The sequence below is a fragment of the Arvicanthis niloticus genome, chromosome 20 (assembly GCF_011762505.2).
Source record: "Arvicanthis niloticus isolate mArvNil1 chromosome 20, mArvNil1.pat.X, whole genome shotgun sequence".
NCBI classification, from domain to species: domain Eukaryota; kingdom Metazoa; phylum Chordata; class Mammalia; order Rodentia; family Muridae; genus Arvicanthis; species Arvicanthis niloticus.
Window position 1 is genome coordinate 47921321 of NC_047677.1, and position 26214 is coordinate 47947534.

Consider the following 26214-nt stretch of genomic DNA (forward strand, 5'->3'; position numbering starts at 1 on the left):
AAGAATGTCTGTCACAGAAAAGGAGAGCCCAGGAGGGAGGGTTCATCCACAGCTGGGGTTTATTTTGAGGCAATGAGGCTTTGGCTGGGGCCAGTTCAAAAATCCCCTACAGAAGGGGGAAATTCAGAGGCCTCTGCTGCCTCACTGTGAAGGATCCAACAGCCAGCCTCACACACCAGCACCCTACTGTGTGTAAGCATGTGCACATGTGTGTGAGACACTACCCACAAGACCCTGCATCCTTACTAGCATCCAGGTAGTACATGTCGTGAGATCTGGCAGACAGAAGATTCTGGGCTCAGAGGACCCAAGGGGAAAGCTGGTGCCATGGCCTCGAGCCCCTCCCAGTGCGTCTCCAGGACGTTGCCAGGAACCACAACCCACATGCTGGCTTCCGACATTGCGGTGGTTTCCCGTGCTCCTGTAGAGTCTGTGGGAAGCTGCTGGGTGCCAGAGACAGAGCCATCAGCTCCATTAGCAGAACTGGTTTCTCTGTTTAACATGCCTTTAGAGCTCTGACTAGACAGCTCATATTCTCTCCATCCATAGAACCCTCCGCCTGCCACGCCCACTTGATTACCGGGCACGTTAAGTCCTGGGAGCCGGGTCTGCCACATCAGCCAACATCCTGTAGGATCGATCTTTTCCTCTTTTCTCATCTTTTCCTTTAAAAAAGATTGTTTGAGAACTTTAGACATAAATATAACATGTGTTGATAAAAATCCACCCTAACTCTGCCCCCCTCAACTCTCCCTACCTTCCTTCCTGCTTCCCCTCACCTAAGTCCAGGAATGCTCTCAGATGTGTGTGGATGGAGAGCCAGCCACCGGAATATGGGATGCCTCTCAGGGGCCACAGCTGAAGAAAACCAGTTCTCCCCTGCCCTGCAGCAGTATTGGTGAGCTTTCTCCTATCCGTGCTAGAATTATCCTGACTCATGGCCACTGTGAGTTCACGTGTGTAACAGCATTGTCATATTCAGAGAATCCAGTATAGCCTCTGCCTCTCAGAGTCCTTCTGCCCCCCCCCCCCCCCCGCTTCCACAATGATCTTTGAGCTTTGAGGGAAGGGGACCCGATGACGATGTCTCATTTAAGGCTGAGCACTCCAGTCTTCTGCAGATAAACGTTGAGTTACACTGTTCTGGGGGCATAAAGGGAAGTATCCGGGGAACAGTTCAACATTATGTCCATTTAGCTCAATAAAGTTGTAAGTTCTCTCCTAGGGCCTCTCCCTAGCCAGCCACTGGTTCTTGGCCCAGTTAACAGTCACGCATATGAGTTCTGTCTTGGAGAGCGGGCTGTGAATTCAATCAGGAGGTGGTTGGTTACTCCCAAAATATTCATGCCATTACTACCAGTGGGAGTAAACAACCACCTCATCCTTAGCCCCATAGAGAGTTCCAGGTAGCCTGAGCTACACCGTGTTCCTGCCTCTAAATAGCCTAAACCAATCGATCCCTGATGAATGGGATGGATGGATAAAGAGAATGGTGTCCTTGTTACTTTTCCGTTGCTTGATAAAGTACCATGACTGAAGCAAGCTATAGAAGAGTTTCTTAGGGTGAGTCCACGATGGTGGAGCAAAGTGGCAGGAACAGCGGAGAGCTCACATCTCTATCTGAAAGTAGCAGGCAGAGAGAGAGCTGGGGGGTGGGGGTGGGGGTGGGCCTTTGAGACCTCAAAGCTGACCTGACACACTCCAACAAGGCCACACCTCCTAATTCTTCCCAAATAGCTCCAACAACCAGGGACCAAGTTTTCCAACAGTTGAGCCCATGGGGACCATTCTCATTCAAATCACCACAAATAGTAAGTGTAACTTTTTCTTTCCTTTGTGATTTTATTTTTTTCCTAAGAAGGCTGGGCACTTCTAAGCCTCCGACGGCGATCTATCGAGCCCTTCCCTCCGGTACTCTTGGCTAACACCTCTAAATCTGCCCAGTTGCTCAGTTGCTGCTTTCCCTTCCCACCCACATTTTGGAAGATCTCTCCTGTCGCTTGGAGTCTGTCTAGTCTTTCTCCCCCCAAATATCTCAAGTCTCTTCCTCTCTCTTAGCCAGTGGGAACCCGGAAGTCCCGCCTCTTCCACCCAGCTATTGGCCACTGGCATCTTTATTGATCGATCAACAACCAATTGGGGAACAGGATCTTCAGCGTTCTCAGATTCCCATCAAAGCGTCAGAACCACTCCTTACTGAGATGCACCTGCCTCTGCCTCCTGAGTTCTGGGATTAAGGGTGTGTGCCACGACCACCCAGTGGTAACTGTAACTTTAAAATTTTTTTAATTTATTATTATTACTACTGCTATTACGATGCTGCTGCTGGTGACAATGACGATGACGACATGTATGCATGTGTGCATGCCATGGTATCTGTAAAGGCCAGAGGAGAACTATGGAGTTAGTTCTCTCTGTACCTCTCTACCTGGGTTCCAGTGGTTGACGTGGGCCATCGGCTTGTGTAGTGAGCGTTGTTACCCACTGAGGTGTTTTACCAGCCAGGAAGTATAACTTTTATAAATATGATCTATGGACAAAAAATTGAAAAACCAAAAAAAAATTCTTTAGTGGAACATAAAGGTTGATTGTTCTCTGTCCCATCCCCAGCCCCGTCATCTATGCAGATCATTTTGCTCTGCATGTCCAGTTCCAGTCTATGTAACATGTATGATACAGTCGCAGGAGTCAACTTTCTTATAGCTCCCCATACCTGCCTCTGTGCATATCTTCGAATTTTGTCAGACCAGCGATCACATTTACTCCCATGGGAAAACGTGACTTTGGTGGGGTCCTATTGGGAATCAGGACGGAGTCTGATTTTGTCTCACTTTATTTTTTCCATGTAAAACCTGTTGTCCCCTAAGTTGAATTAATTTGCCTTTGTGGGGGGAGGGTGCTTTTTCTTTGGAGTTTCTACCTGGTGTCAGTTTATCCTCAGACTCTCTGACCAGACTTCAGGCTTTCTCTCTTGGGTTACAGACCTCAAGGGGTTAACTGCCATCCTGGCTTTCTCTGGTGTCATCCTTTGAAGTAGGTGCTTTCCCTGTCAGAGTCTCCAAGCCTGTAAGACCCTGAGGTCCTGGGGAGAGCAGCAACTGTTCCTCATCTCAGAGACATCTCTCCAGCCCCAAAGATGTCCATTTTAACGACACCTTCTGGGGAGGCTGTCTTCTCTTTCCTCTTGCAAGCTTCACCTTGCTTCTGCCGAGTGCCCTGACTCAGTACCTTGCCTCCAAGGATGAAAGCATTTTGATTTGCTATATTGTCACGTCAGCTACAGGGACTCCTCTGAGGTCCCATGGGGTTAGGGTCTACACCCAGCCCCTTTCCCATCAGCTCCAGGCTGCCCTTCCTAAGCTTCACACTAAAGATGTAGTGGCCTTTTGGTCCAGGAAGATGACCAGGCTTAGCATGGTCCAGGCCTGTCCCTCCTCAAGGTTTAGAAAGAAGGGCAGAGTTTGGGAGATCAGTGTTGGGGGCTGACTTTTAGCAGAAAGCGGCTATCAGCTTTGCAGCCATCTTGAGCCATATACCCTGACATGAGACTTGGATTACAATAGCCTACAACAGCTGAGCACACTCTGATAATCTTGGTTTAGATACCTTGAGATTAAAGGTGCGTGAGATTAAAGGTGTGTGAGATTAAAGGTGTGTGAGATTAAAGGTGTGTGAGATTAAAGGTGTGTGAGATTAAAGGTGTGTGAGATTAAAGGTGTGTGACTTAAGAGTATGACTTAGAAGTATAGAGATCAGAGTTAGAGACAAGACCTAAGGGCATGATTATAGGTGTGACTTAGAGGCATGGCTTAGAAGTGAGACATATAAAAGGCAGAGACAGAACAGAACTGAGAATCAAACACAGCAGACAGAGAAGACAGAGAAGCAGGCACTTGGGAGAGAACTTGGAAGAAGTAACTTGGAACTTGGAGGCACTAGGGACTAGGAACTAGGGACTAGGAACTTAGGACTTGGGACTTGGAGAGAAGAAGAGAAACTGAAGAATAAACGGGATTGAAACACACTCTGTCTGGTCTCCATTCTTCGAGTCCATCCGTGAGTGATCTCTCTCTTGCTGAACCCCAACCCTCGGACTGGAGCGGCAGCTTGGGCCGGGATAAAATGGCCACCAAACGCGGGGCAGCCCGGGCCTCAACATTTTGCTCAGGCCGCGACATTTTTTGGCCGCCCGAACGTGGAGCTAGTGTGGTTCCCAACAGATCAGGACAGCCCAGGCCTATGGGCAGCCTCCTTTTGCCTTGGACACAGAGTCGAGGCTTGTATCCTGGAGGACCAGGCAGCAGGCAGGTAGCTAGTGTGGAATCAGACCAGAGGGATCCCTAGGGCTCAGGATGGCTCCTCTGGGCTCACATTTCATTAAATCTCAGGTGAACTCCCACTGAAGTCCTTCAAGGGCCCCCCCGGAACCCCAGAGCCTTCCAGGAGCAAGCAGTCAGGAGCCTATGCCTCAGTTTCCTCACCTTTGAAATGGGATACACTAACACTCCCCACAGGGATAGTGGAGGACCAGTAGAAGGTGCTTTAGTGCCTGGAAAAGGAGAGTACTTCAACGTGTCTGATGATAGTGCTGTCACAAATGTGGTGATTTGAGTCCCTGCCCTGGCTGCCAGCACCATCCAGTCCTCATCCTTCTGAGTCCCCCTTGTCTCCTTCACTGTCTATAGAGCCCCTCACCACCTACATCCTCCTCCTCCGAGCAGAGATGAAGGTTTGAGAGTGGTACTTCCAAAGAACAAATTCCCTGGCCACCAGTGCACGCAGGCATGGGATGGGGCGGGGGCGGGCCAAGGATGGATGGTCACTGCAGCTCTACTTGCCCAGCTCAGCAGAAACAAGGGCTGGCGGCCCCCAGCTGCAACCAACTTCATTTTCTGCCACAATTAAATGATCGCGGGCATGTGCTCATGTTCGCTTACTCAATTACCTGAGCGGTCCTGAAGGACTCTCAAAGAAATAGCCATAAATAATGGGCCAGCTGCCCCCAGGCTGTCATCCAGCCAGCTGCTCCTCTCCCCCGCAGCCTCAGCTGACCCTCTTCCCAGCGGCAGAGTTCCCCAGGAAGCCCCTCCGCCCCTGCTCTGGTCACAGCCTGAGGGTGGGCAGAGAGGGGTGAACACTGCCTGGCTGGGAACCTCTGGGGACCACCCTGGGTCTCCTCATCTGTCTAATGAGCCGTCTGTGGGAACTGTAACGTGTCGTTCTCAAAGACACTGTGGTCCTGGCTTCACCGTTGATATATGGGCACCCCAGGAGGGAAGGAAAGGGGAATCCAACATACTCAGCTGCTACCCCATAGTCTTCCAGAAATATCTTGCTCTTCTAGGTCTCTCTGGCTTTATGGGTACTGACCGACTTGTGGTACCCTCTGCTTGATTCTGTTCTCTCCCTCTCTCCCCCACTTTGTGTGTTTGTCTCTCTTTGTGTCTCTCTGTCTTTGTGTGTGTGTGTGTGTGTGTATGTATCTGTCTCTCTGTCTCTCCTTTCCTCTCTTTCTTTGTGTGTGTGTCTGTCTCTCCCTCTCCCCCTTCTCCCTCTCTCTCTTTCCCTCTCTCTCTGTGGGTGTGTGTCTGTTTCTCCCTCTCTCTGTCTCTCTCTCTGTGTATGTGTGTCTGTCTCTGTCTCTGTCTCTATCTCACACACACACATGCTACATATATGTAGTGCATGTTCCACTGCACAGAGGTCAGAGGATGGCTTTCAGGATCCTGTTATTCCACCACATGGCACTTGGAAGCCAAGCCTAGGTCATGAGGCTTGATGGCAAGTGTCTCTACCTTCTGAGCCGTCCTGCCAGCTCTATACACACACTGAAGGCTCTATACACACAGGCTGGCTGTGTGGGCAAGCCAGGAGTGTCAGTGTGCCAGTTTGTGTGGTGCTGAGAATTGAACTCAATGTTTTGTTCGTGGTAGGTGAGAAGGACCCTCTGCCAGCCGAGCTACATCCCCAGCCCCCCTCACTCACTTCTTGTTTGGTTTGGTTTTTTGGTTTGGTTTGGTTTCTCTGTGTAGCCCTGGCTATCCTAGAACTCACTCTGTAGACCAGGCTGGCCTTGAATCAGAGAGGTCCACCTGCCTCTGACTCCCAAGTGCTGGCTCACTTCACTCCTTGTCTGAGGACTCCTACGAATACTGCAAGACCCCATTGCCTGTATGCGGCAGCTCCTGGGAAGCCTGCACCCCATCCCCCAGGGTAAGTAGATCAGTCTGTCCCACAGCTCCTCATATGTCTTGGATTTGAGAGATAACCCCAGCTTCAATTATGTACTGTGACCAAATGTGTCATTCACAAACTGAATACAGGGTTAGAATGTGTGACTACCATATTCCACTGTTTCCCATAAGGCCTGGATCAACACTTCTAATCACAGTAAAAATAGGTAAAGTGTGGGGTCCCCGTGTCAGCCTGAACCACGTAGGGTCCCTGTGTCAGCCTGCACCACGTGGGGCCCCGTGTTAGCCATCACCAAATGCTCTTTTCTTGCATTGGCACGTCACAGTATTCCTGAGAAAAACCATCCCTGCTGCTTTGCAGATCAGAAACTGGGGCTTGGTGAGGGTGTGGTCCCTGTCCGTGGTGGTCTCATAGTCAGTGAAGGTCAGAGCCAGGGATTTGTACCCGGAGTGTCTGTATGCACAGTCTAACACACCAGGCAGTAAAAGGCTGGCTGTGGGTGGGACTTGGGACAAGTTCAATTCCTCCTCTGGCCACCAAGAAGCCCAGTGTGTCCTTTCATCTTCCAGCGGTGTCCCTTTGTCTCTCTTCCCCTATGAAATGAAAGGACTGGAGCAGGTGGCCTCCAAGGTCCTGCAGCTCTGATATTCTGGGACTTTCTCTCTGCAGAGCTCTGTTCAGGCTGCTAGCCAACAAAGCTGTTTAAAAAAAATCAAGGCGGGAAGACATCCTGGGGCAGGGCCCCTACTTCCTCTATGGTCCAAGGGATGGCAGCCTTTGGGGGCAGTCCTAGACTCTGGAAAGTGGAACAACAACAATAACAAAAAGCCAGAAGTGGTGGTGAGTCTCAGTGCTCAGGAGGCCCAGCCTGAAGCTCGGGAAACCTTAGTTTCCCAGGCCACTCGGGGGAGAGGCTGGCACGATCCACTAGTTGGCTATGCTCAGAGTGTGATGACCCAAGTTCAACCAAGCCTCACGTTTAAAAAAAAAATTTTTTTTAAAGCCAGGCATGGTGGCACACACTTGTAATCCCACCTCTGGAGAGGTGGAGGCAGGCGAGATCCCCACGGCCCACTGCTCAGTCAGCGTAGCCTGCTTAGCAGACTTCAGGCTGGGGAGAGAGCCTGTCTCAAAACAGTGTTGGTGGCACTTGAGGAAGAAGGGTCCCTGAGCTTGTCCTCTGGCCTCCCCTCCACAGTCATCCACATGCACACACACACACACACACACACACACACACACACACACACACACACACACGGAGTAAAAATAAAAGACAAAAAAGTTCTCAGGGATCGCCTGCATGATGAGGCTAGGTTCTGGAGCTGGCCTCTACCTCTGATGGTGTTGTGAACCAAGCAACTGCCATCTTGGGGAGTTCAGCTGTGTCCCCTTACTAATCAAGCTGGGCCTGCTGACTGTTAACAGCCCTTGTGGGCAGTGGGGATGTACACCTGCGTGCCCAGTGGCTTCCAACCACCAGTTGTATGCTACACTGCACAGGGCCTCAGGGAGCCTAGGAGAGGGGGCTCTATGAGACAGCCCCCTTGCCTGCTGGGTGAAAGCTTCCCAGATGTTTGTGGTAGAGCGCCCACACCCCTTTAGTAACATCTGTAAGAAAACCCAGTCACTGGCCAACTGGAGTAAAACAGCAGATCCCTGCCTGCCTCAGTTTATCACTAGAACCTAAGACTCAGACAAAGGGATGAAGATTGTTTAAGCCCCACAACCCACAGAAGGAATCTTAGTGACAGATGGTCTTGGCTTTCAGCCACCATAGAAGACTCACAAACACTCCTCATGGGCCGCTTAAGAGCCAAGGGACAATGTGGCAATGTGACCAGCTGTTATTCAATCGGGCCTTCAGGGACGCTTGCTGGCTCTTCCATGGGATAAAGATCTACAGGGACCACTCTCTTGAGAGCTGTCTCAGCTTAGAAGTCACGGACCCAGGTGCTGTGTCACCCTCAGCCAGAGGTCCTTTACCCCAGATGTGAGCTGAGGAAAGAAAATTGTCACCCAGTATTACTGGCAAGACCCAGCCCCTGCTGGAGCCACATGCAATGCCCTGGGCTTCTCTGCTGAAACAGCCGTCCCAGGCCAAAAGTAGCTGCATGAAGCCCGGATAGTTCACTGCTGGTCCTCTGACACTGGGTTGCCCGGTGGTGGTGGTGGACAGGCTGGGTTTTATTGTTTTATTTGGGTTTCATTGGCCTTAAACTCATGGAAGTCCTCCCATACCAGCCTCCCAAGTTCTGGAATTACAGGGATGAGCCACCACACCCAGTTGAGGATGTATCCCTGTGACTCTGAGGTCATGACAGTAAGATAAGGTGAGAGGTGGGATTTGGAGCCTGGCTCAGCCACTGCCCAGCCGGGTGAAGTGGTCTCTGCCTGATTCCTCAGCCTCACCTCAGGGGGTTGTGGGAGTGACAGGAGAGGCCCAGAGCCACCAACTCTCCAGCTGTTCCCACAATTGATGACTGGACAGATGCAGGTGTGAATGCCAAGATTCTCAGCTCCTCCCTTCCCGTCCCAGGGCCGGACCTCCCCAACGCTTGTACACACGGATGCGCACACAAACACACTCTGCCTGCCAGAGGCACCGTGCTGTCGCCCGTCCAGGCATCCAAGTGCTGACACCACCTCAGCTTTCCCTCCAGATCCTCAGTCTGATGGTTCAATACCCTGATCCTGCAGTTTGGACACCTGGGTTGGTTGGAGCAGGTAGAGAGGAAGCAAGAGCAGCTATAGCCATCTAGATCCCAGTGGGTCTTAAGAGAAGCGACTGTTGAAAACCCAACAGGAGCCCAGGTAGACTCAGAGGCGGAGTCCAATACCCAGACTGGATGTTTCTAGCTGGGGCTGGGTACCAGGTTGGCCGGGCCTGCAGGGAGACCCTGGTGGGGAAAGCTGCAGCCTGTTGGTCTTCAGGCCTTACCTCTGTAAAGACTCAAGTGTACTTCATGCTGGCTTCCTAAAGATCCTGGTAGCTTGATGGGGTCTGCTATGCTAGGCATCTCATACTGGGGTGTGCTGTCCTGGGGTATGGTGTGTCTAGCAAGGCTGGTGGTATTTGTTTGCTTTTGTCTCATGTATCCCAGACTGGCCTTATGTAGCCAAGGATAGCCTTGAATTCCAATGCCCCTGCCTCCACCTTCCAAATGCTTGGGTTACAGGCATGCACCAATTCACATGGCTGGAGGAGAGGCAGCACTGGAACTCCATCTGGTCAGCAGCCACCCATGTTAACCAGGCGGGACAGGGTGATGACACATCCTGGAAAGTGATGTCGTTGTCTGAGAGCTGGAACGCCGGGTTATGGGAACAGGGACAAGCATGGAGGGCCATGGTGACCTAGTCTGGGACCTGAATTATCAGAAGCTGAGAAGTACTCTCTCACTCTGCAGGCCAGACACTGAGAAGCCAAAAGCAGAACAAGTCCAGGTATTTACTCACTCAGAAAATAGCCACGAGCCACGCTGCAGCACCGAGCAGCAGGCCAGGCCCCATCCCGGAGGAGCAGGGACAAGCAGGGAGCCACCGCACACAGGCCAGCCTGAGTATCAGGAGGTAAGGGTTCCCCAGCGTGATTCTCAAGCTGGAATCTACTGCATGAGGAGAAGAAGGCAACCAGGCAGACGAGAGAGGGAGAGACACTGGGGTCAGATAGAGCAGCAGGGGAAAGGACTGGACCAGGGCCACGGCAAGTGAGGAGATACCAATGAGGAAGGGAGGGCTGGTCACAGCAGGATCGAGACCTTAGTCTGAGAAGAGGGAGAGGCTGTGGATGGCTTGTAGGTGTAAGACTGAAGCAGAGTGAGGTAGCTCTGAGAAGCAGGAGATGGGTGGGCCGGGCAAGGGTATATCCATCGGAGAAATGTTTAGGGTTTAATGATAGAAAGTGTGTGAGTCCTAGCACCACCGAAGGTGCCGGTCAGACACGGTGGCTCCCAGGAGAGTGTCCTGCTGGTCAGGGCAGACGTCAGTCCTAGAGCAGAAGACCTGGGGATGGCTGGGGGAAGGGACTGTGGGAAGACAGAGGTCCTGGGGAGAGGCTGAACAAAGGCATCTGAGAAGCGAAGCAGGGCTTTGGAAAAATGGCACAGAGAGAGGCTGGCCAGGGCCAAGGACAGAAATAAAGTGACCTACTTGATTACGTAAAAGAAAGCTCCCACGGCCTCTCTGGTGTTTGGTAATAGCTGTGTCTCTCCGTTGCACAGTAGGGCCTGACAAACTTAATGAGGTGAGAGAGAAGGCAAACAAGACCTTTATAACAATAGCAAGAAGCAGGTAGTGGTCCTCCTCGAGACCTGGGTTCAAGTCCAGGCTCAGCCACTCACTGGCCACCTGGCTCGGGTGGGAAGCGTCACACCTTCTAGACCCCCAAGGGATTGTTCAGACCTGCGTGGCTCTAAGGCTCCCAGAACAGGATTTAAGGGCAGCCGAGGTGGGAGAGGGGATAGGAAGCCGAGAAGCTGAAGAAACCAGGCTGGTAATCAGAGCTGTGCAGTGGGTGGGGCCGAGCCCAAGCCGGCTCACTTTCCCTGGAAACTGGGGTCACCAGCCTGGCTGGGGAGAGGCTGGTGTACATGCAATCAATTGTACTTTTGTGGTTTTGAGTGCTAAGAATAAAGGATCGGCTGAGATCCACATGCAAGCCTTTTACTTTCAGATCAATCCCTTAATTTGCCCCATCCCACGTTCAACCAGGGTTCACTGATGGCACTGTGGAACGTTTGTGGTGGGGCCTGCTCTGTCCATGTCCGGTGTGGGGAAGGCCATAGAAGGGGACCGGTGGGAAGGTTCCCGCGGCTGCCCCAGCTCCTCTGCACACTTGGACCTTTGTGGGGCACAGCTTGAGCAACCTGAAGGATAGACGCTAAGACTGACTGACCCAGGGTCGTCTAGACCTGATGTCTGTCCTTTACCCCACACCATCTCTTCCTGGCCAGATGCTCACCAGCTCTCACCAAGCCTCCTGGGCTCATCGTCCCTCCCACTGTCCCTCTGGGAGCACTCAAAGGCCCCCTGGGAGGGCGATGCCCTTGGCCTCTGTCTTTGATCCCCAGTATGCTCCCTTCAAAGCACAGTCAGCTGGCAACTGCAAACCGGAAGCTGATGGCTGACTTCCTGACTTCCGGTGTGCTGTGTTCAGTTCCTTGGTTCCTCCGAGAAGCGCCACGCTTGGGCTCCTGCCCAGTTCCCATCACTCCTAGTTCTCTTGGCTTCCCCCCTGCCTCCCACCCTGCCCTGGCTGGGCCTTCCGTCTTCCCTCAGCTGCTGTCATCTTCCTGTTGCTTCTTTTCTCCTTCCGGTGTCGGGCGGTCACTTCTCAGGTCCACTCTTAGCTCCCTCTGTTTGTTTGAGCCTCTCTGTGTTCAGACAGGCTCCTCTGTTGGGAGAGTCTGGTACCATGGGGTCCCCAACAGCACTTACCTGCAAGCACTTGCTGCTTGGCAGAGGGACAGACTAACTCTGGGCCTGAGATCCTCTGAGCTTGTGCTAATCCACCTGAGGTAGCTGGGAGTGGGTTGGGGCAGGAGGTGCCGGGTGGAAGAGAAAACATGGCCTAACCCAGCCTTGTCCTTCCTTCTGAACAGGGCTGGAAAAGAAAACAGAGAAGGCTGGGGGTGTGATCAATAGGTCTGCAAGTGCTTAGTAGGGCTGCAAGCTCTCAGTGTGAGACCCTGGGTTCTAACCCAGCTTCAAATAAAGGACACATCAGAGGGTTCATCAGGTAAGGGTACATTGTCTCCAGGCCTGAACCTGGACTTCAGTCCGGGAAACCCACAGAGGGAAGAGAAACCATGCCTACAAGTTATACTCTGACCCCTACAGGCATGGCATGGCATGTGTGTGCTTTCACACATGCACGCACACAGATATGTATGTATGTATGTATGTATGTATGTATGTATAGTTATGTGTTTGTGTATATATATGTGTGTGTGTATATATATGTATATATATATTCAAATGATTTTTTTAAATAACTAATTAGTGACTCTGTAGCAGTTAGCACCTAGAGTTCAAAACCAGTCATACTTCAAGATAGCTGAGCTGAATTCTGTCCCCTACCTCCTCCTCCCCAAACTTTTCCCCCTCTTCCTAGTCCCCGCCCTCCTCATCTTTCCTCTCCCTCCCAGACCCCTGGCCCCACTCCAGAGCTGTGGACACCAGCTGACAGCTGGCCATCCCAGCCCCAGAGGATCAGGTGGCTTCCCCTACTCAGGCCACTGATAGCCTAGTTCTGGACAGGAAGCTCCACCCAGGACCCAGCAGAGAGCACTGAACTGGGCCAGGCCTTTCCCCATGCTTACAGACAGAGGAGAGCACTGAGAGACAAGAGTCCCTGCTGCGCACTCCCTGACACCCCCAGAAGGAGGCAGGTGAGTGCAGCCTTGATGAAAGATGGGGAAGAGCCATCTTGCTGAGCCCTGGATGGTTCCAGAATGAGGGACAGCAGGTGTCAAGGCCATAGGTCAGTTCTCATTGTGGGGTAGCCTCCCTACGGGCTGGTTGGGATCCATAGGGGATATAGGTCTGTTGGAGGTGCCTGTGACTTGGAATTTGTGTGTGTGTGTGTGTGTGTGTGTGTGTGTGTGTGTGTGTGTGTGTGTATGCATGCTTTGCAGTCTGGGGTGGGCAGGGGCTGGGACAGGCAGCAATTTAGAGACGTGGGCTTCTTTCTGTCTCCCATCTCCTTAGCATGACCCTCTCTCCCTCTTTGAGCGTTCTCTAATGCACTCCCCCTGGCCCACAAGTGGGCAAGCCAGGTCTGCAGCCATGGCTGTGGGTTATGGGTGAAGGACCTGAGCCAGTCACTTCCCTTCAGACTAGGTTAAACCTTCCCAGAGGGGCAGGCATCCAGGGAAAGTCCTCCACGGATCAGCATGTCCTGTCCCATCAGCCCCACCCATTTTTCTGGATGAGACCACGGGATTGGGTGACATCAGTACCTGTGAGCAGTGTCTTAGGGCCTGAGTGCAGGGACACCCTGGAGAAGGTTAGGTGGTGAAGACAGGGTGCTGAGAGACATTCATGGGAGACATGAACCAAGGCTAAAGACCGCTGCTGCCCTAGACAGAGGTAGAATCTTGGAGACCCCAAGACCTGAATCTGAGCCATCCCTATGATCTCAGGGTCATACATGGAGTTATAAGAGGGGGACCCAACCACCCCTTTGAAATAGGGTCTCACATAACCCAGGCTGGCCTCGAACTTGCCATGTAGCCAAGTCTCACCTTGAACTTTACATATTCACGCCTCTGCTTCCCAAGCTCCAGGACTACTACGCAGGTGGCACCATCACACCTAGCTTAGCTACAGTGTTTGACCTCTGCCAGTGTCTTAATTTTTCCTCATGAAAGACCCTATGGGAAAATGGAGAGGATGCTACCAGGCGCTCTTGGGTAGCCCGTACCAGTGAGCAGCTCAGACCACTTCCCTTTACAGCACACCTCACTAGGTTCTGACAGAACCCAGTATCGTGACCCTTCTGAAATGAGCCATATCTGCACCTGGATCAGGCCAGTTACCTAATTCAAGCTTTGTTAGACCAAGAGCCAATCCCACCTTTAAGATTCCTCTTGGTCTCCAGAGGCCCTGCCTGCACCCTCTGATTCTCCCACACACACCCATTGAATTGAAGGTACTTACTGTTGGCCCCCAGGACAGAGAGGATGTGACTGGGTCAGACCCAGACCGTTCTTGGTACAGATGGGAGTCTGAGGCTGGAATCCCTCCTGTGGGAGTTCCCTGATCTAGGCCCACCAGGCTCTTTCAAGAACCTAAGAAACCCTCCTCTGCCCTGGTGAATTCTGGCTCTGGCACCCCCTTTCTTCTTCTTGGCTGCATTTCTGGGGCCGGCAGCAGCCCCTCCCACTCTGCACAGGCACTTGAATAAATCCTCGCCAGGCAGAAATCCTTATGGTTGCTGTCTTGTTCACTGTCAGCCGCGGGGAACAGCAATAAACTTTATGAACGTTGGTTGTTACGGAAGGAAACCTGCAGGCTGCTGGGGGTGGGGCATGTGAGGCGTACGTCTGCAGGGGTGTTGTGTTGGCCTGCGTTGCCCCATGGCATTCTGCTCCTGTGTGGTCCAGGGCACCTGCCTGTGTGCATAGCCATTTCTCCGCCTCTGTCAGCCCCTGTCCCTGCTGAAGCAGCCACAAGAGGAGACAGACAGTCTTGATGACTTCAGAGCTTTTTAAAGACATTCCTGATGGGGCAGGAGAGCTTCAGCTGAGGGCCCTGCACTCCAGGTCTGGACAAACTCAGGGTGTGACAAGGATATGCCCGCTGGTTGTTAGTTGTGGATGGGCTGTTGGTTTTAGTCTTCAGACAGTGTTAATCCCTTCTGGATATTCCTGGCATCCACATGTGTACTGCTGCCCTCTGCCGGGAAAGGATGGGCTGGCATTTCTCCCTAAGAGATTCACTCCAGAAATGGGCAGTGCAGGGGGCTCTGGTGGGACGGAATGCAAGAACACCAGGCATGCAGCACATGCATGCAAACACACACACATATACACACCACACAGAAACACACACACACACCACACAGAAACACACACACACATATACCACATACACATATATGCACACCACACACACACCACACAGATACATGCATACACACACATACATATACACACATATACCACACATACATACACACATACCACACACAGATACACACATACACACATACATATACACACATACACCACGCACACATACATACACACACACCATACACACACACCACACAGAAACACACCACACACACATACACACACACATACACTACATACACGCAAACCACACACACACCACACACAGGTACACCACACACATACACCACACACACATACATATACACACACCATACACACACACCACACAGAAACACACACCACACACACATACACACACACACACCACATACATGCACACCACACACACACCGCACACCACACACAGATACACATATACACACACACCATACACACACACCACACAGAAACACACATCACACACATACATACACATATACACCACATACATGCACACCACACACATGCACACCACACACAGATACACGCATACACACACATACATATACACACATACACACACATATAGACACACACATATACACACAGACAGACATACATACACACACACTCTCTCTCTGCCTAATTCTTGTGCTCTCACCTTTAAACTGTAGCTGGAGGCTGGGAAGTGTGACTTGGTGGATAGAGAGCTTGTCTGATACTCACAAAGCCTAGGGCCCCATCCCCAGCACTGCATAAATTGGGCATGGTGGCACACCCTGTATTCCCAGCATCTGAAACTCCCCTGCCCAATTACCACTTATGCTGTCTTAAATGGGTTCAGGTCCGCTCACGTCTAACAGATTGAAAAGACATCACAAGGCATCACAAGGACATTGAATGATACTTGTCCCAAAAGCAGGAAAATAAAAGGAAATCAGGAAGACTGTAGGTTCAAAACCAGCCTGGCCCAGAGACCCTGACTCAAAACTAAAACCAAGCAAACCCAAATAAGCAACAGCAGAAAGGAATCTGTTGCTGTCTCTACCCTAACATGCTAGCCACTGGCAAACCCATGTCTCCAGCACACAGACCTCTTGCCCAAGCTAAGGAACCAATTCTGTTATGTAAAGAGGCAGCAGGCATGGAGAAGGGGCTTCAGCCAGAGGCTGGAAATCATGGCCAGAGGTCTTATTTAACAATGTCCGAGCTTAGAGCCCATGGGGCAGCAAAGCCTGCTGGGAAGGGAGCCAGTGAGGGACGGTGTCCCAGCCTTGCTTCTGCAGAACAGGCCTCGTGGGGTGCTTGTCTGCAGCAGCCAGCCTTCCTCATGCTCCCCCTGCCTCAGCAGCAGGCTCGGAACATTGCAGGAACTGCTGAGTACATTTGTCAGTGGCTGAAGGGCTTCCGAACTAATAATCATGGTATTAAAATTGTATTTGGTTCTCAAGCTGAAGGAATGTTGGGATATTTTAAACATTAAGAGGGAAAGAGGGGGAAATCCCCTCTCAAAGAAAGAAATTGGTATAGAAATAAGTTCCTGGGCTGAGGGGTGTGGAGCGTGGCCCCAGGAGCCTGGAAATCATGCCTTCCTGGGAAATAGATGTTCTCTGAAGACACATATATCAGCCTCGGCCAGGAAGGTGATGTGTGCAGGCCCCCAGAGCGCACTCTGTATTGATCCTACCCAGCCAGAGAGCCAGGCAGGAGAGGTGGGGCCTAGGGCTCCTGGGTTGTTCTACAATGGACTTACAAATGCCATTAACTCCTTCTGGAAACATAAACCCTCTGCTTTTGCAGCCTGGATGGGCCCAGATAATGCACGGCCCTCAGCCACGTGGGGAACTGTGAAACTCCCCTGCCCATTACCACCTAAGCGGTTTTAAATGGGTTTCGGGTCCTCTCATGTCTAATAGATTAAAAAGATTCACCCTCAGGCATCACAAGCACGCTGAATGGTACTTGTCCCCAATCGCCGGCTCAGAGAGACCTAGGAAATGTACCTGAGAGCTTTGGAGATGAGGGCAGACCATAAACCACTCGGCTTTTGAATTGTGTGGCCTGCTGTGCTTTGCAGCAGTCTCTTTCTTAATAATGTCCTTCCCAGAATGCCCTTCCCCTGAATACCTGAGGTTTTCCAGGATGTGTTCTCTGAAGGCTTCTGTACCTCGATAATTTGAGTGGGGACTGTCCCTTCCCAGGCTGCACTGAGGCCCGGCGAGCTTCTGTGTGTGTGTGTGTGTGTGCGCGCGCACGCACACGCGTGAGTGCACTACAGGTCAACGTTAGGTGTCTTCCACAATTACCTCTCCACCTTATTTTTTTTATTTAAAATTATGAGTATGTCTAAAAAAAAAAAAACCCAAAAAATTAAGTATGAAGGTTTTACATGCGTGTACCATGTGTGTACATATGTGTACTATGTGTGTCCCTGGTACCAGCAGATTTCAGAAAAGATCATTCAATCCAAAGAACCAGTTATAGACTGTTGGGAGCCACTGTGCAGGTGCTGGGAGCCGACCCCGGTCCTCAGCAAGAGCAACAAGTGCTCCTAACCACTGAACTATCCTTCCAGCTCCTATTTCTGCATTTTGAGACAGGGTCTCACTACAGCCCCGGCTGACTTAGAACTCACTCTGTAGACCAGGCTGGCCTTGAACTCAGAGATCCCCTGCCTCTGCCTCCCTCCGTGTTGAGACTAAAGGTTGTGTGCCGCCGTGCCCGGCAGCTACTTTATTTTTTGAGACAAGATCTCTCTCAGATCTCCAGTTTGGCTAAGCCCCAGGAACCCCCTTGTCTCTGCCTCCTGAGGGTGAGGTTACAGGGGTGTGCCGTTGTAGCTTGTCTGTCCTTCCCATGGGTGCTGAGATCTAAAGTCAGGTACTCAAGCTTCTTCAAGTGCTTCAAGCAAGCACTTCACTGACTGAACCATCCTGCCTCCCGCCTCCCGCCTCCCGCCTCCCCAACCCCCACCAGCCCAGCCTGCAGCCTGCCCCCCAGCAGGGAAGGCTGGGCTCCCCCTCCCCAGGAAGGAAGGCCGGGCTCCCCCTCTCCAGCCCCTCCCATTGTCCACTCTGGTCAGCCATAAACCAGACCCAGCATCCCCCCTCTAGTCACCCACTCCTGCCCTTTCTTGGCCTGTCTTCTGTATGTCTCCTTTTACATACAGGCCCTGAGCAGGGCTTCTCCAAGCTCTCCAAGGTTAAGCCAACTTCTCCCCTGCTCCTGGTCACTTCTTAGGCACCTCAACCTCAGACCAATGCAGAAACCCCCTTGTCCTTCCATAAGGACCCTCGTTATTAACTATACAAACAAGGAGGGTTCGCTGTGATATCCCAGTGTGTGCAGTAGAGGACCTGACTCATACCCACGCTTCCCGGTCCCAGTCACTGCTCTCTCGTACTTTCTAGTCGCCCTTTTAGGTTTCCATGTGAGAGAACATGCTGTCTATTTGTGGTGCTGGGACTCGAACCCAGATCTCTGCTCTCTTATTCCTGGGCTATACCTCCTCCTCTACCCCAGAGGACTCAGTTTTCACCTACCAGGAAGCATACTGTGCGCCGTTAGGCTGTTAGTATCTTTTGATTGAGGGGAAAAAAAAAGAGATAACAAAAACGTCAAGGAATCCCATAAATGCCTTTGAATGAATGTGTGCACCTGTTGTGACAGTGCACATGCATGCTTGCGGAAATGGCTGGGCTCCCCTCCTTTCAGAACAGGGAGTGTCCCCCAACCCAGCAGAGCCAGGCTGGCTGCCACTCAGACCTCATAAAGCTGCAGGAAAGGGCTTGTCCTGATGTGGCCAGCTCATGGCCTTACTCACTACCGGCCCCACAACCGCACCCCAGAGGCCCAAGTTAGCCCTAGACTGCTGGAGTGAAGCCTGGTGCTACTTCCTTGAGGACATGACCGGGCCACAGGGCAGGAGGGAGCAGGGATGGGGCCTCCTGTCCACTTCCTGGGGTAAGGGACAGCTCATTGCTGAGTCCCTTCCTGCTGAGGGCATTTCCACAACTCCTAGGGACTTGAGGAAGAGGCGTAGGCTAGAAAAATCTAAGCAGCTAAGAGTCTCCTGTAAATGTGTCAGAATGGGGGTGTCCCCTTAGGCAGGCCTTTCTAGAACCCCAGCTGACTTAGTCATCTGGAGAGTCACCCGTGCACTGATCCCCACGTGGAGGAGTCTTGTGTGTGTGTGTGTGCGCGCGCGCACTGTCCCCCAAACAAGGCCATGGCAGTAGACGGTAAAACAAACTCCTTTCTGTTACCAGCTCATCCTCAGCCTCTGTGAGCTGGAGTTGGGGGGAGGGGAGATGGTGCCTCCTGACAGATCTGAGGCTCCTGACTCACAAGAGGAAGGGTAGGGACTAGGAGCCTGCATGGAAGGCCCAGGCAGCTAAGGCTATCCATCTGGGACTTGTAGGAGAAGGACTTGAGAATGGAAGCCTCCACCACTTCCACCTCAGACCCACAGGGTTGCAGGCCACATACAAAGGGAGCAAAAGTAAAAAACTTCCAAATTCTCAGAGACCCAAGGTCAGTACGGAAAGCGAAGGTCTCACCTCTGAGCCCGTTCTGCATCCGATTCCTTCCCCCCAACGGCATCATAACTACAGACTGCGCATCCCAGGAACAGAAAGACCCTCAGAGGCAACCTGACCTAAAACCTAAGGCCTGCGAGAGCAAGTGCCTCAGTTTACCCAGCTGTCAAACCCAGTGTTCTTAAGGAAAGGCACTGGATCCCTGAACCCCAGATTCAGGGTTGGAGCTCTGCTCCGAAGTGCAGGGACCAATCTTTTGGGGATGAGCTCCCAGAGTAGCTGTAGCCAGACCTGAACATCTTGCCTCTGAGAGGACAGGAAAGGAGGACCAGGCTCTAATTATCAGCAGAGAGGAAGGAGTCACTTCTGACAGGGACACACTCCTCAAACGGTGCTGGCAGCCTGGCCAGGAAGCTCTCCACAGCCCCTGCCTGTTCCTTTGTGACAGATTCTACAGAAGTGGACTAGTGGTCTTCCCCTCTTTCCAAGCACCCTATCAGGACAGATATAATGACTCAGTGAGGTGCAGGGACCATCTAAGGATTGGGGGACAGTAAAGCTTGTCCCAGAGCCACCTGTCTCTTATAGGGACATGACACTGACCAAGTCCCAGTCTCTCTTTGGGACTGTTTCCTGACCTTTAAGGTAGGTAACAGACATCTGACGATAATGATCCTGGTCTCCCAGCAAGCTGGGAGCTGCAGAGTGCAGACTAGGTTAGCAGGCCTTGGTTTAAATCCCTGTCCTTCTCATACTAGCTGGTGCACACAAAAAACCCTCTTGACCTCTCTGTTCCCAGGACAGAAAAGTGGGCTAATAGCTCCAGTGACCCCAAAGGTCCTCGTAAGGCCTAAACTGACTATCCAAAGCACCCAAAATGTTATGTGACGTACACCCAAGGCTACGCGTGTGGCAGTATGAGGACTAAGTGGAACAAGGCAGTGCGTGTTGGCAAGCTCAGTTGACATCTGAGAGCCATGCCTGGCAAGTGTGGGGCTGTCCTCAGGGAGACCAGTGTGAGACAGGAGCTGAGCCTCCTTCCAGGAGTGGCTATAAATGAACTTTACAGACCAGGCATTCCTCTAGTTACCACAAGTGCCACTGCCTGGGGTCAGGGTGAATCTCCACAGTCTGGCTTGCAAGTTTCTCAAGGATCCAGAAAGTCATCCTCTCCACTGAACACCCCCCCCCCCAAACCAGATCCCACACCCCTTACACACACACCACTGGCCTCTCTCTACCTCAGGATGGAAGTTCAAAAAAGGCCCTCTGTGTCTCTCCTGGCCCAGCCTCTTGCTTCAGGCTTTCACCCTTCCCTCCCCCAATACCTCAGCAGTCACCCCAATATCCTAAGCGAATGCACAGATGCCAGGCAGGGCCTGTAGCCCTCCCCTCTCCAACAGGTACACTCTCTGGCCTGAAGGACACAGGCTGGTTAGGGGACCCTGTGTGAGGACAGGGATAGGCCAGACTTGGACTTTTCATTCCATGGCATGTTGGCAGTCCAGACAGCTGGTAGAGCCTCTCCAAGCTCAGGTCCTCAACAAAGTGATAGGACTGGTGTGTGTAGAGCCATCCAGCCATGCCCAGGGCCCGGAGTGAAGGTCAGTTAGAGGGTTAATGATGCCCAGTGCTGCCCAGTCACATGGTAGCCAGGAGTCCAGCAGAGGGAGAGGTATTAATAACTTGTGGTGAGGGCCCTGCTGTGGGAATGTCCTCTCAGATGGGACAAACACTCGGCAGAAGCCTCTCTCACCGACACCTTGACGCTCTTCCGAGAGAGGCAGAATGACTTTAGAAACTGGTTTTCCAGAGTTGCAGGGTTTGTTCTAGGTCAGGCAAGACCATCTTAAGGAGCTCAGAGGAGGTGGTGGCGGGGACTTTCTGGACCCTTGTCTTAATTCGGTACCTGACTCTGCATCCTTGTCTATTGCATAAAGAAACTGAGGCCCAGGCAGCCTCAGTACCCTGCCCAAGGTCACACAGCAGCCATATATGATAGTCAGAAAAAAAACATCACAAATTGCTGGAACATAGTTCTTCTCTACAGAAATAAAACAGCCCTGTCAGACAGTGGGGGGCCCGGCACTCTGTTTGCTTCTCCTTGGGTAGAGATGGATGTTTCCAGAAGGAGAAAGAGGCAGCTCTGAGGGAGAAGTCAGGACCAGACCCTGAGCGTGGAAAGTTACTCTTGTGTAGGTTGTTTGAAAGTTTTAAAAGTTTTAATATTTAAATCTAAAAGGCTCAGGGTGTTATTTAGGGTCTCACTCCCAAGCCGCCAGTGGCGGCACATGCCTTTAATCCCAGCACCTGGGAGGCAGAGGCAGGCGGATTTCTGAGTTCAAGGCCAGCCTGGTCTACAGAGTGAGTTCCAGGACAGCCAGGGCTACACAGAGAAATCCTGTCTCAAAAAAAAAAAAACTCACGCTTACCCTTGAGTCATAGAAGCAGACCATGGCCAGTTACTCATAAAAAAATCATGTCAGAAGCAAAACACACTTATTACCTTCTTGTTTTAGGACCCACAGGCAACACACCAGCCCACACCCAGCCCACACCTAACGTTCACCCTTCTTTATAATTTCTGTTTTCCTTTATCTATTTACTTTTCTTCAGAGAAGTCGGCTGCCAGGAACCGCTTGTGTTGGGACAGTGGTAAAGGCCAAGAGAGAGAGAGAGAGAAAAAGCCAGAGACCACGGACAGCCCACCTGGTGGGGACAGTAGCTTCTCCCTCTTGCCTTCCTTGGGAAGACTTAGTGGTGCCATGGTGGTGCGGCACAGCTCGGACAAGGGGAAGACCGGGGTGGCTGTGCCGCTGGAGCCCTTCCTGCACCAGGTTGGGGGCCACCTGAGCGTGCTGCAGTATGACGCCTACACAGTCTGCAAGCCTCTTGTCTCCCAGGAACAGAAATTCTATGAGTCCCTACCACTGGCTATGAGGTGCTTCACTCCGCAGTACAAAGGTGAGTGGGGGCAGGGGCTGGGCAGGCTCAGCTGAGCTCACAGCGACTGTCGCTGGGCGTGAGGTGTAAGAGCTGTGTGGAGACTGAATCTGAAGCTCTCCAAGCTTCCACGTTAATGGCTTTGGAGAAAGGTCGAGCTACTCAGCTTCAAAGAATTGGCACTGGCATCAAGGGGACGCCTAGTCCTTCTGGTCCTGATGGGGTGGATGTTCTGTGTGTTTTGGGAACATCATGGGTGTGGCTGTGGCTAAGCATATGGCCAGGGGAGGCTTCCTGGGCCTCCCTCTGGAGACCCAGGACAGACAGGACACGGGGAATCTGGGACAGGACTTGGTTAGGAGTCCAGAATGCCCACTCCATACAGACAGGGCAAAGACCAAGCTGCCTTTCGGTGTGTGCAGCTGAGAAAACTGTAAGGTGGGTGGGGTGTGTTCTGGAGCCCAGGATGAGGTGGCTGTGGGAGCTCAGTGGAAGGGCCGAGCCTCTTGGCTTTCTTATCTGATACCCCTGCCCAGATCCAAGGGTAGGTATCTGGTCCACACTCAGGGCTTGGTCAATGAAGCCCTACAGAGTTGACTGCCAGCTGCCAGCCCAGAGCTGAGTGGGCTCTCAGAAGACAGGTCTTCTATGAAGAACCTCACTTTTCCATGACTGGGGGCTGCTGCCCTCTGCCAAAGGATCTGCAGGGACAGCAATTATGACACTCAAGTAAGCTCATCAGAAACCCACTGTGGGGAGCTAGGGATATGACCCGGTCTCCAGGAGAGTGCCTGCCTAGCAGGCACGAAGCCCTGGCTTCCAACACCAGCAACACACAAACTGGAGCACGGTGATTCATGCCTCTAATACTCTTTCTCAGGAGGTAGAGGCAGGAGGACCAGAAGTTCAAGGTTTCCCTTGGCTATGTAGCAGATTCAAGGGTCAGAAAATAAAGAAACCAGTTATGTTCAGCGGCCAGGACAGCTGGGAAGGCCAGATGCATCAGAGCTGGTGTTTCTGAGTGTGAGTTTCATCAGAGCTCCCAGACTCCATTCCGGACCTGTCAATCAGAACCTAGGGTCATGAGGCAGGCTCAGGCTTCACATTGATCATAGACATGAATGAGGGCTGATAGACAACGGCCACACCCGGGCCTGGATGTAACTGCTGGGTGTCTATGATGTCCTGGGAGGCAGGAGAGTTGGCCACCCGTGGGGTCCTACTCTGACATGCCCCAGCCTTCCCCCACAGTCTTCCGAGACCACAGGCCAGTGCTGCCTGGCTGGTCATTGTTTATCTCGTCAGAGCACCCACTGGAATTAAAGTCTGTCCTTCTGTAACTGAACTCAACACAGCAAAGGCTGGCAGGTCCTTGCGTGAGGCGGGCTCTTGCCGGCAGCATTTCACGCTTGAAAAAGACTGTGGAGGTCTGCCCCGGGCAAAGGGGGGAGGCTATTTGGGTCTTTAGGAGACCCCCACATCATGCAGACGCTCTGTCTGCACAGGCCTATAGTCTGCTGGGATGACAGGGCACCCTCGGGCACTGGACACCCATGCAGACCTCTGCTTCTTGGGGATGCCTCTTTGGGCTCTGCTATCTCCAATTATAGATGCCCCCTTCTTAGAAAAGGTTCACGGCTGCAAATAATCATTGTAAGTTAAAAATATCATAAATAAAAAAATGTATTTAACAGACAGAGTCTACCTTCATACCCTAGCTTAGCATGCAGTACACTGTGGAATCAACTGGGAGTGACAGCCTCTTCCCGGTGTCCCAGGAGGCCTGTGTCGTGTGTCACTAGTCCAGGAAAAGATCAAAACTGAGAATTCAAAGGATGTTTTCTTCTGGATACATTTCACTCCCACCATCATGAAGCAGGAAAGTTATAGGTCAGACACCCACACCTCGAGCCAAGGGTTGTAGCTAAAGGACGATGAGCACCACAGGGTCTAGGTCAGCCTTGCCTTTGGGATGTCTTACAAATGGTGTTTCTAAACACAGTGGGAAGCAGCTGGAGCCAGGAACCTCCTGACTCCCTAGGATAATGGATGATGACCAGCCGGCCTGGGAGGACTTGGTGTTACCCCAAAGCCAGGCTTTGATGAAGCAGAGCTGGAGCATGGTCCAGGCAATGTGAGGAGACCCTAGAGAAGTCCCAGAACTCAGCAGGGCACGCCCACTCATTCTTGGGTACTCAAAGTAGAACCGGGGACCAGTAATGGAGGCGGCTGGTTTTAATCAATAAGAAGTTGTAGTGGCTAGTTCCTGTACTTGCTCTGGGGCCACTGCAAGAGGCTTCCACACCCTGGTTTCCATAAGTCTCGTAACTCCTCTCAGAAGCCAGCACCTTCATAATCCCAGAGACACAGATGAGGAAAGCCAACTTGCCTGAGGCTGTGCAGCTGAGAGGACCCAGGATATGGATCCCCGAGGTCTAGCTCAGTGGGGTTCTTGGCCCCATTCACCCACCACACTGAAATGCCTGGAGTGTCTATTTCAGAATCCATCTAGTCCCAGGAGGGAGGAGACGGACTCTCTCAGAAGCACTCAGGCAAAACATCATGTCAGCAGGGCAGATAACCTTCTGCTTCTGCATAGAAATAGCTTCCTCAGAGAGGTGGTGTTGTTTCTGAAGTGGCTACTACATGCCATGGAACCCATCCTAATGCCTTCCCCGACAATGACATCAAGGAGAATTTGGGCCAGGATGGCGTTCTAAAGGGGAAGGGCTTGCTCTAGACCTTAGCTGGACTCCTAGTACGGCCATCTTGAGGCTGAGTCCTTGCCTCTCAGGCAGCCTTGGGTGAATGAGGACAGGCTCTCAGTCGGTGGAGGGTTTGGCCAGATTCATATTACAGATGGCAGTGGTGAATGTTCTCATAAGCTTAAAATAAACACATGATACAGTTTCTGCCAAGGCTCAGGAAGCTGTTTGGTCAAACCAAAATTGCTGAGATACTCCGGGCATGCCAATAGTGGCAGTAAGCACTCTCTCTGTCTGCCCAGCTGCCACACTCTCAGGCTGGGATGCATGGGACAGGCTGTGGCAGCCCTGAGGCTTCCAGGAGGGCCTCAGCTACCGATCTCCGGCCTCCAGGTCTTAGACCCATAGACACAATGGCTCCTGACCCGCATAGCATAACCCAAGCATCAGAGAGTCTGCCTTCTTCTGGGTCAAGAACAGGCAGCTCAGCATAGTTCACAGGGGATCTCAACGGGCCACCTCCAGGGAGGGGCTGCGCTGAGCCCAGGCTAGGTGAGAGAGGAGAGGGGGAGGTCACAAGAGCTAGGAGACAGAAGGACAATGAGCCCATCAGAGGCAGAGGGACACCTGCAGGGAGGCTGGGCTGAAAGCTCTGTCTGTATGAGAAATGGAAAGGACTTGGGTTATATTAGTTGTGGGTTATTTGCACCTCCTCTTGCCAGCCTTTACACAGGCTCTCGGACAGATGAGCTCAGACAGGAGCCGGGAGCGGCTGGGAAGGTCACATTCCTTGTCTCTCCAGGGAGGCCTCCTGGGCACAAGCTGCCAAGAACTGTGTTTTCTGGCAGCCATGTCACCACAGGGTCTCAAGTAGAAAAGGCCATGGGCCGCCAGATGGGAATGTGAACTTTAAAAGACCCTAAAAGACATTGCTTTTGACTAGTGGAGCTTTCTGGACCCTCTAAGCAGCCGGAAGGGCACAAGCTCCCTCCAGGACAGGCACGGGGGTAGCTAGGGGTCCCTTCATCATAGAAGACTCATGTTGAGAGCTGGAAGGTTCTCCTCCCTAGAACAAACACCTCCTGCCCAAGGACTCAGGGCTAGAAATGTAAAGGCCATGCCCCAGCCCTCTGAGATGACGGTGCTCTCCTGAGGGCTTGACTCATAGCTTCTCTGTCCCCGTCCCCCACCTCCACCATCCCCCACAGAACAGATCAGCCAGAGCCAGTGTTTCTGGGAACACAGCGGGAGTGTCCCGCTTGCACGAGTGGG

At 52.2% G+C, this 26214-nt stretch overlaps 1 protein-coding gene and 1 long non-coding RNA gene across 4 annotated transcripts in view; one reads left to right on the top strand and one right to left on the bottom strand.

Annotated features, from left to right (window-relative positions):
* Positions 1 to 14248, bottom strand: LOC143435187 (uncharacterized). The gene is made up of 5 exons (XR_013105250.1): positions 13858 to 14248; positions 13443 to 13571; positions 11635 to 11800; positions 581 to 665; positions 1 to 440 (listed from the first exon to the last, which is right to left on the bottom strand). It is a non-coding gene; the product is annotated as an uncharacterized LOC143435187 (long non-coding RNA).
* The window catches only part of Ip6k3 (inositol hexakisphosphate kinase 3), a 23276-nt gene continuing 8913 nt past the window's right edge, over positions 11852 to 26214 (top strand). The window contains exons 1-2 of one of the 3 annotated variants that reach the window (XM_076916560.1): positions 11852 to 11935; positions 21911 to 22258. In XM_076916560.1, the coding sequence (XP_076772675.1) occupies positions 22060 to 22258 (199 nt within the window). In that variant the 5' untranslated portion in view covers positions 11852 to 11935; positions 21911 to 22059. The other 2 variants (XM_034524468.2, XM_076916559.1) reach the window with 2 other exon arrangements.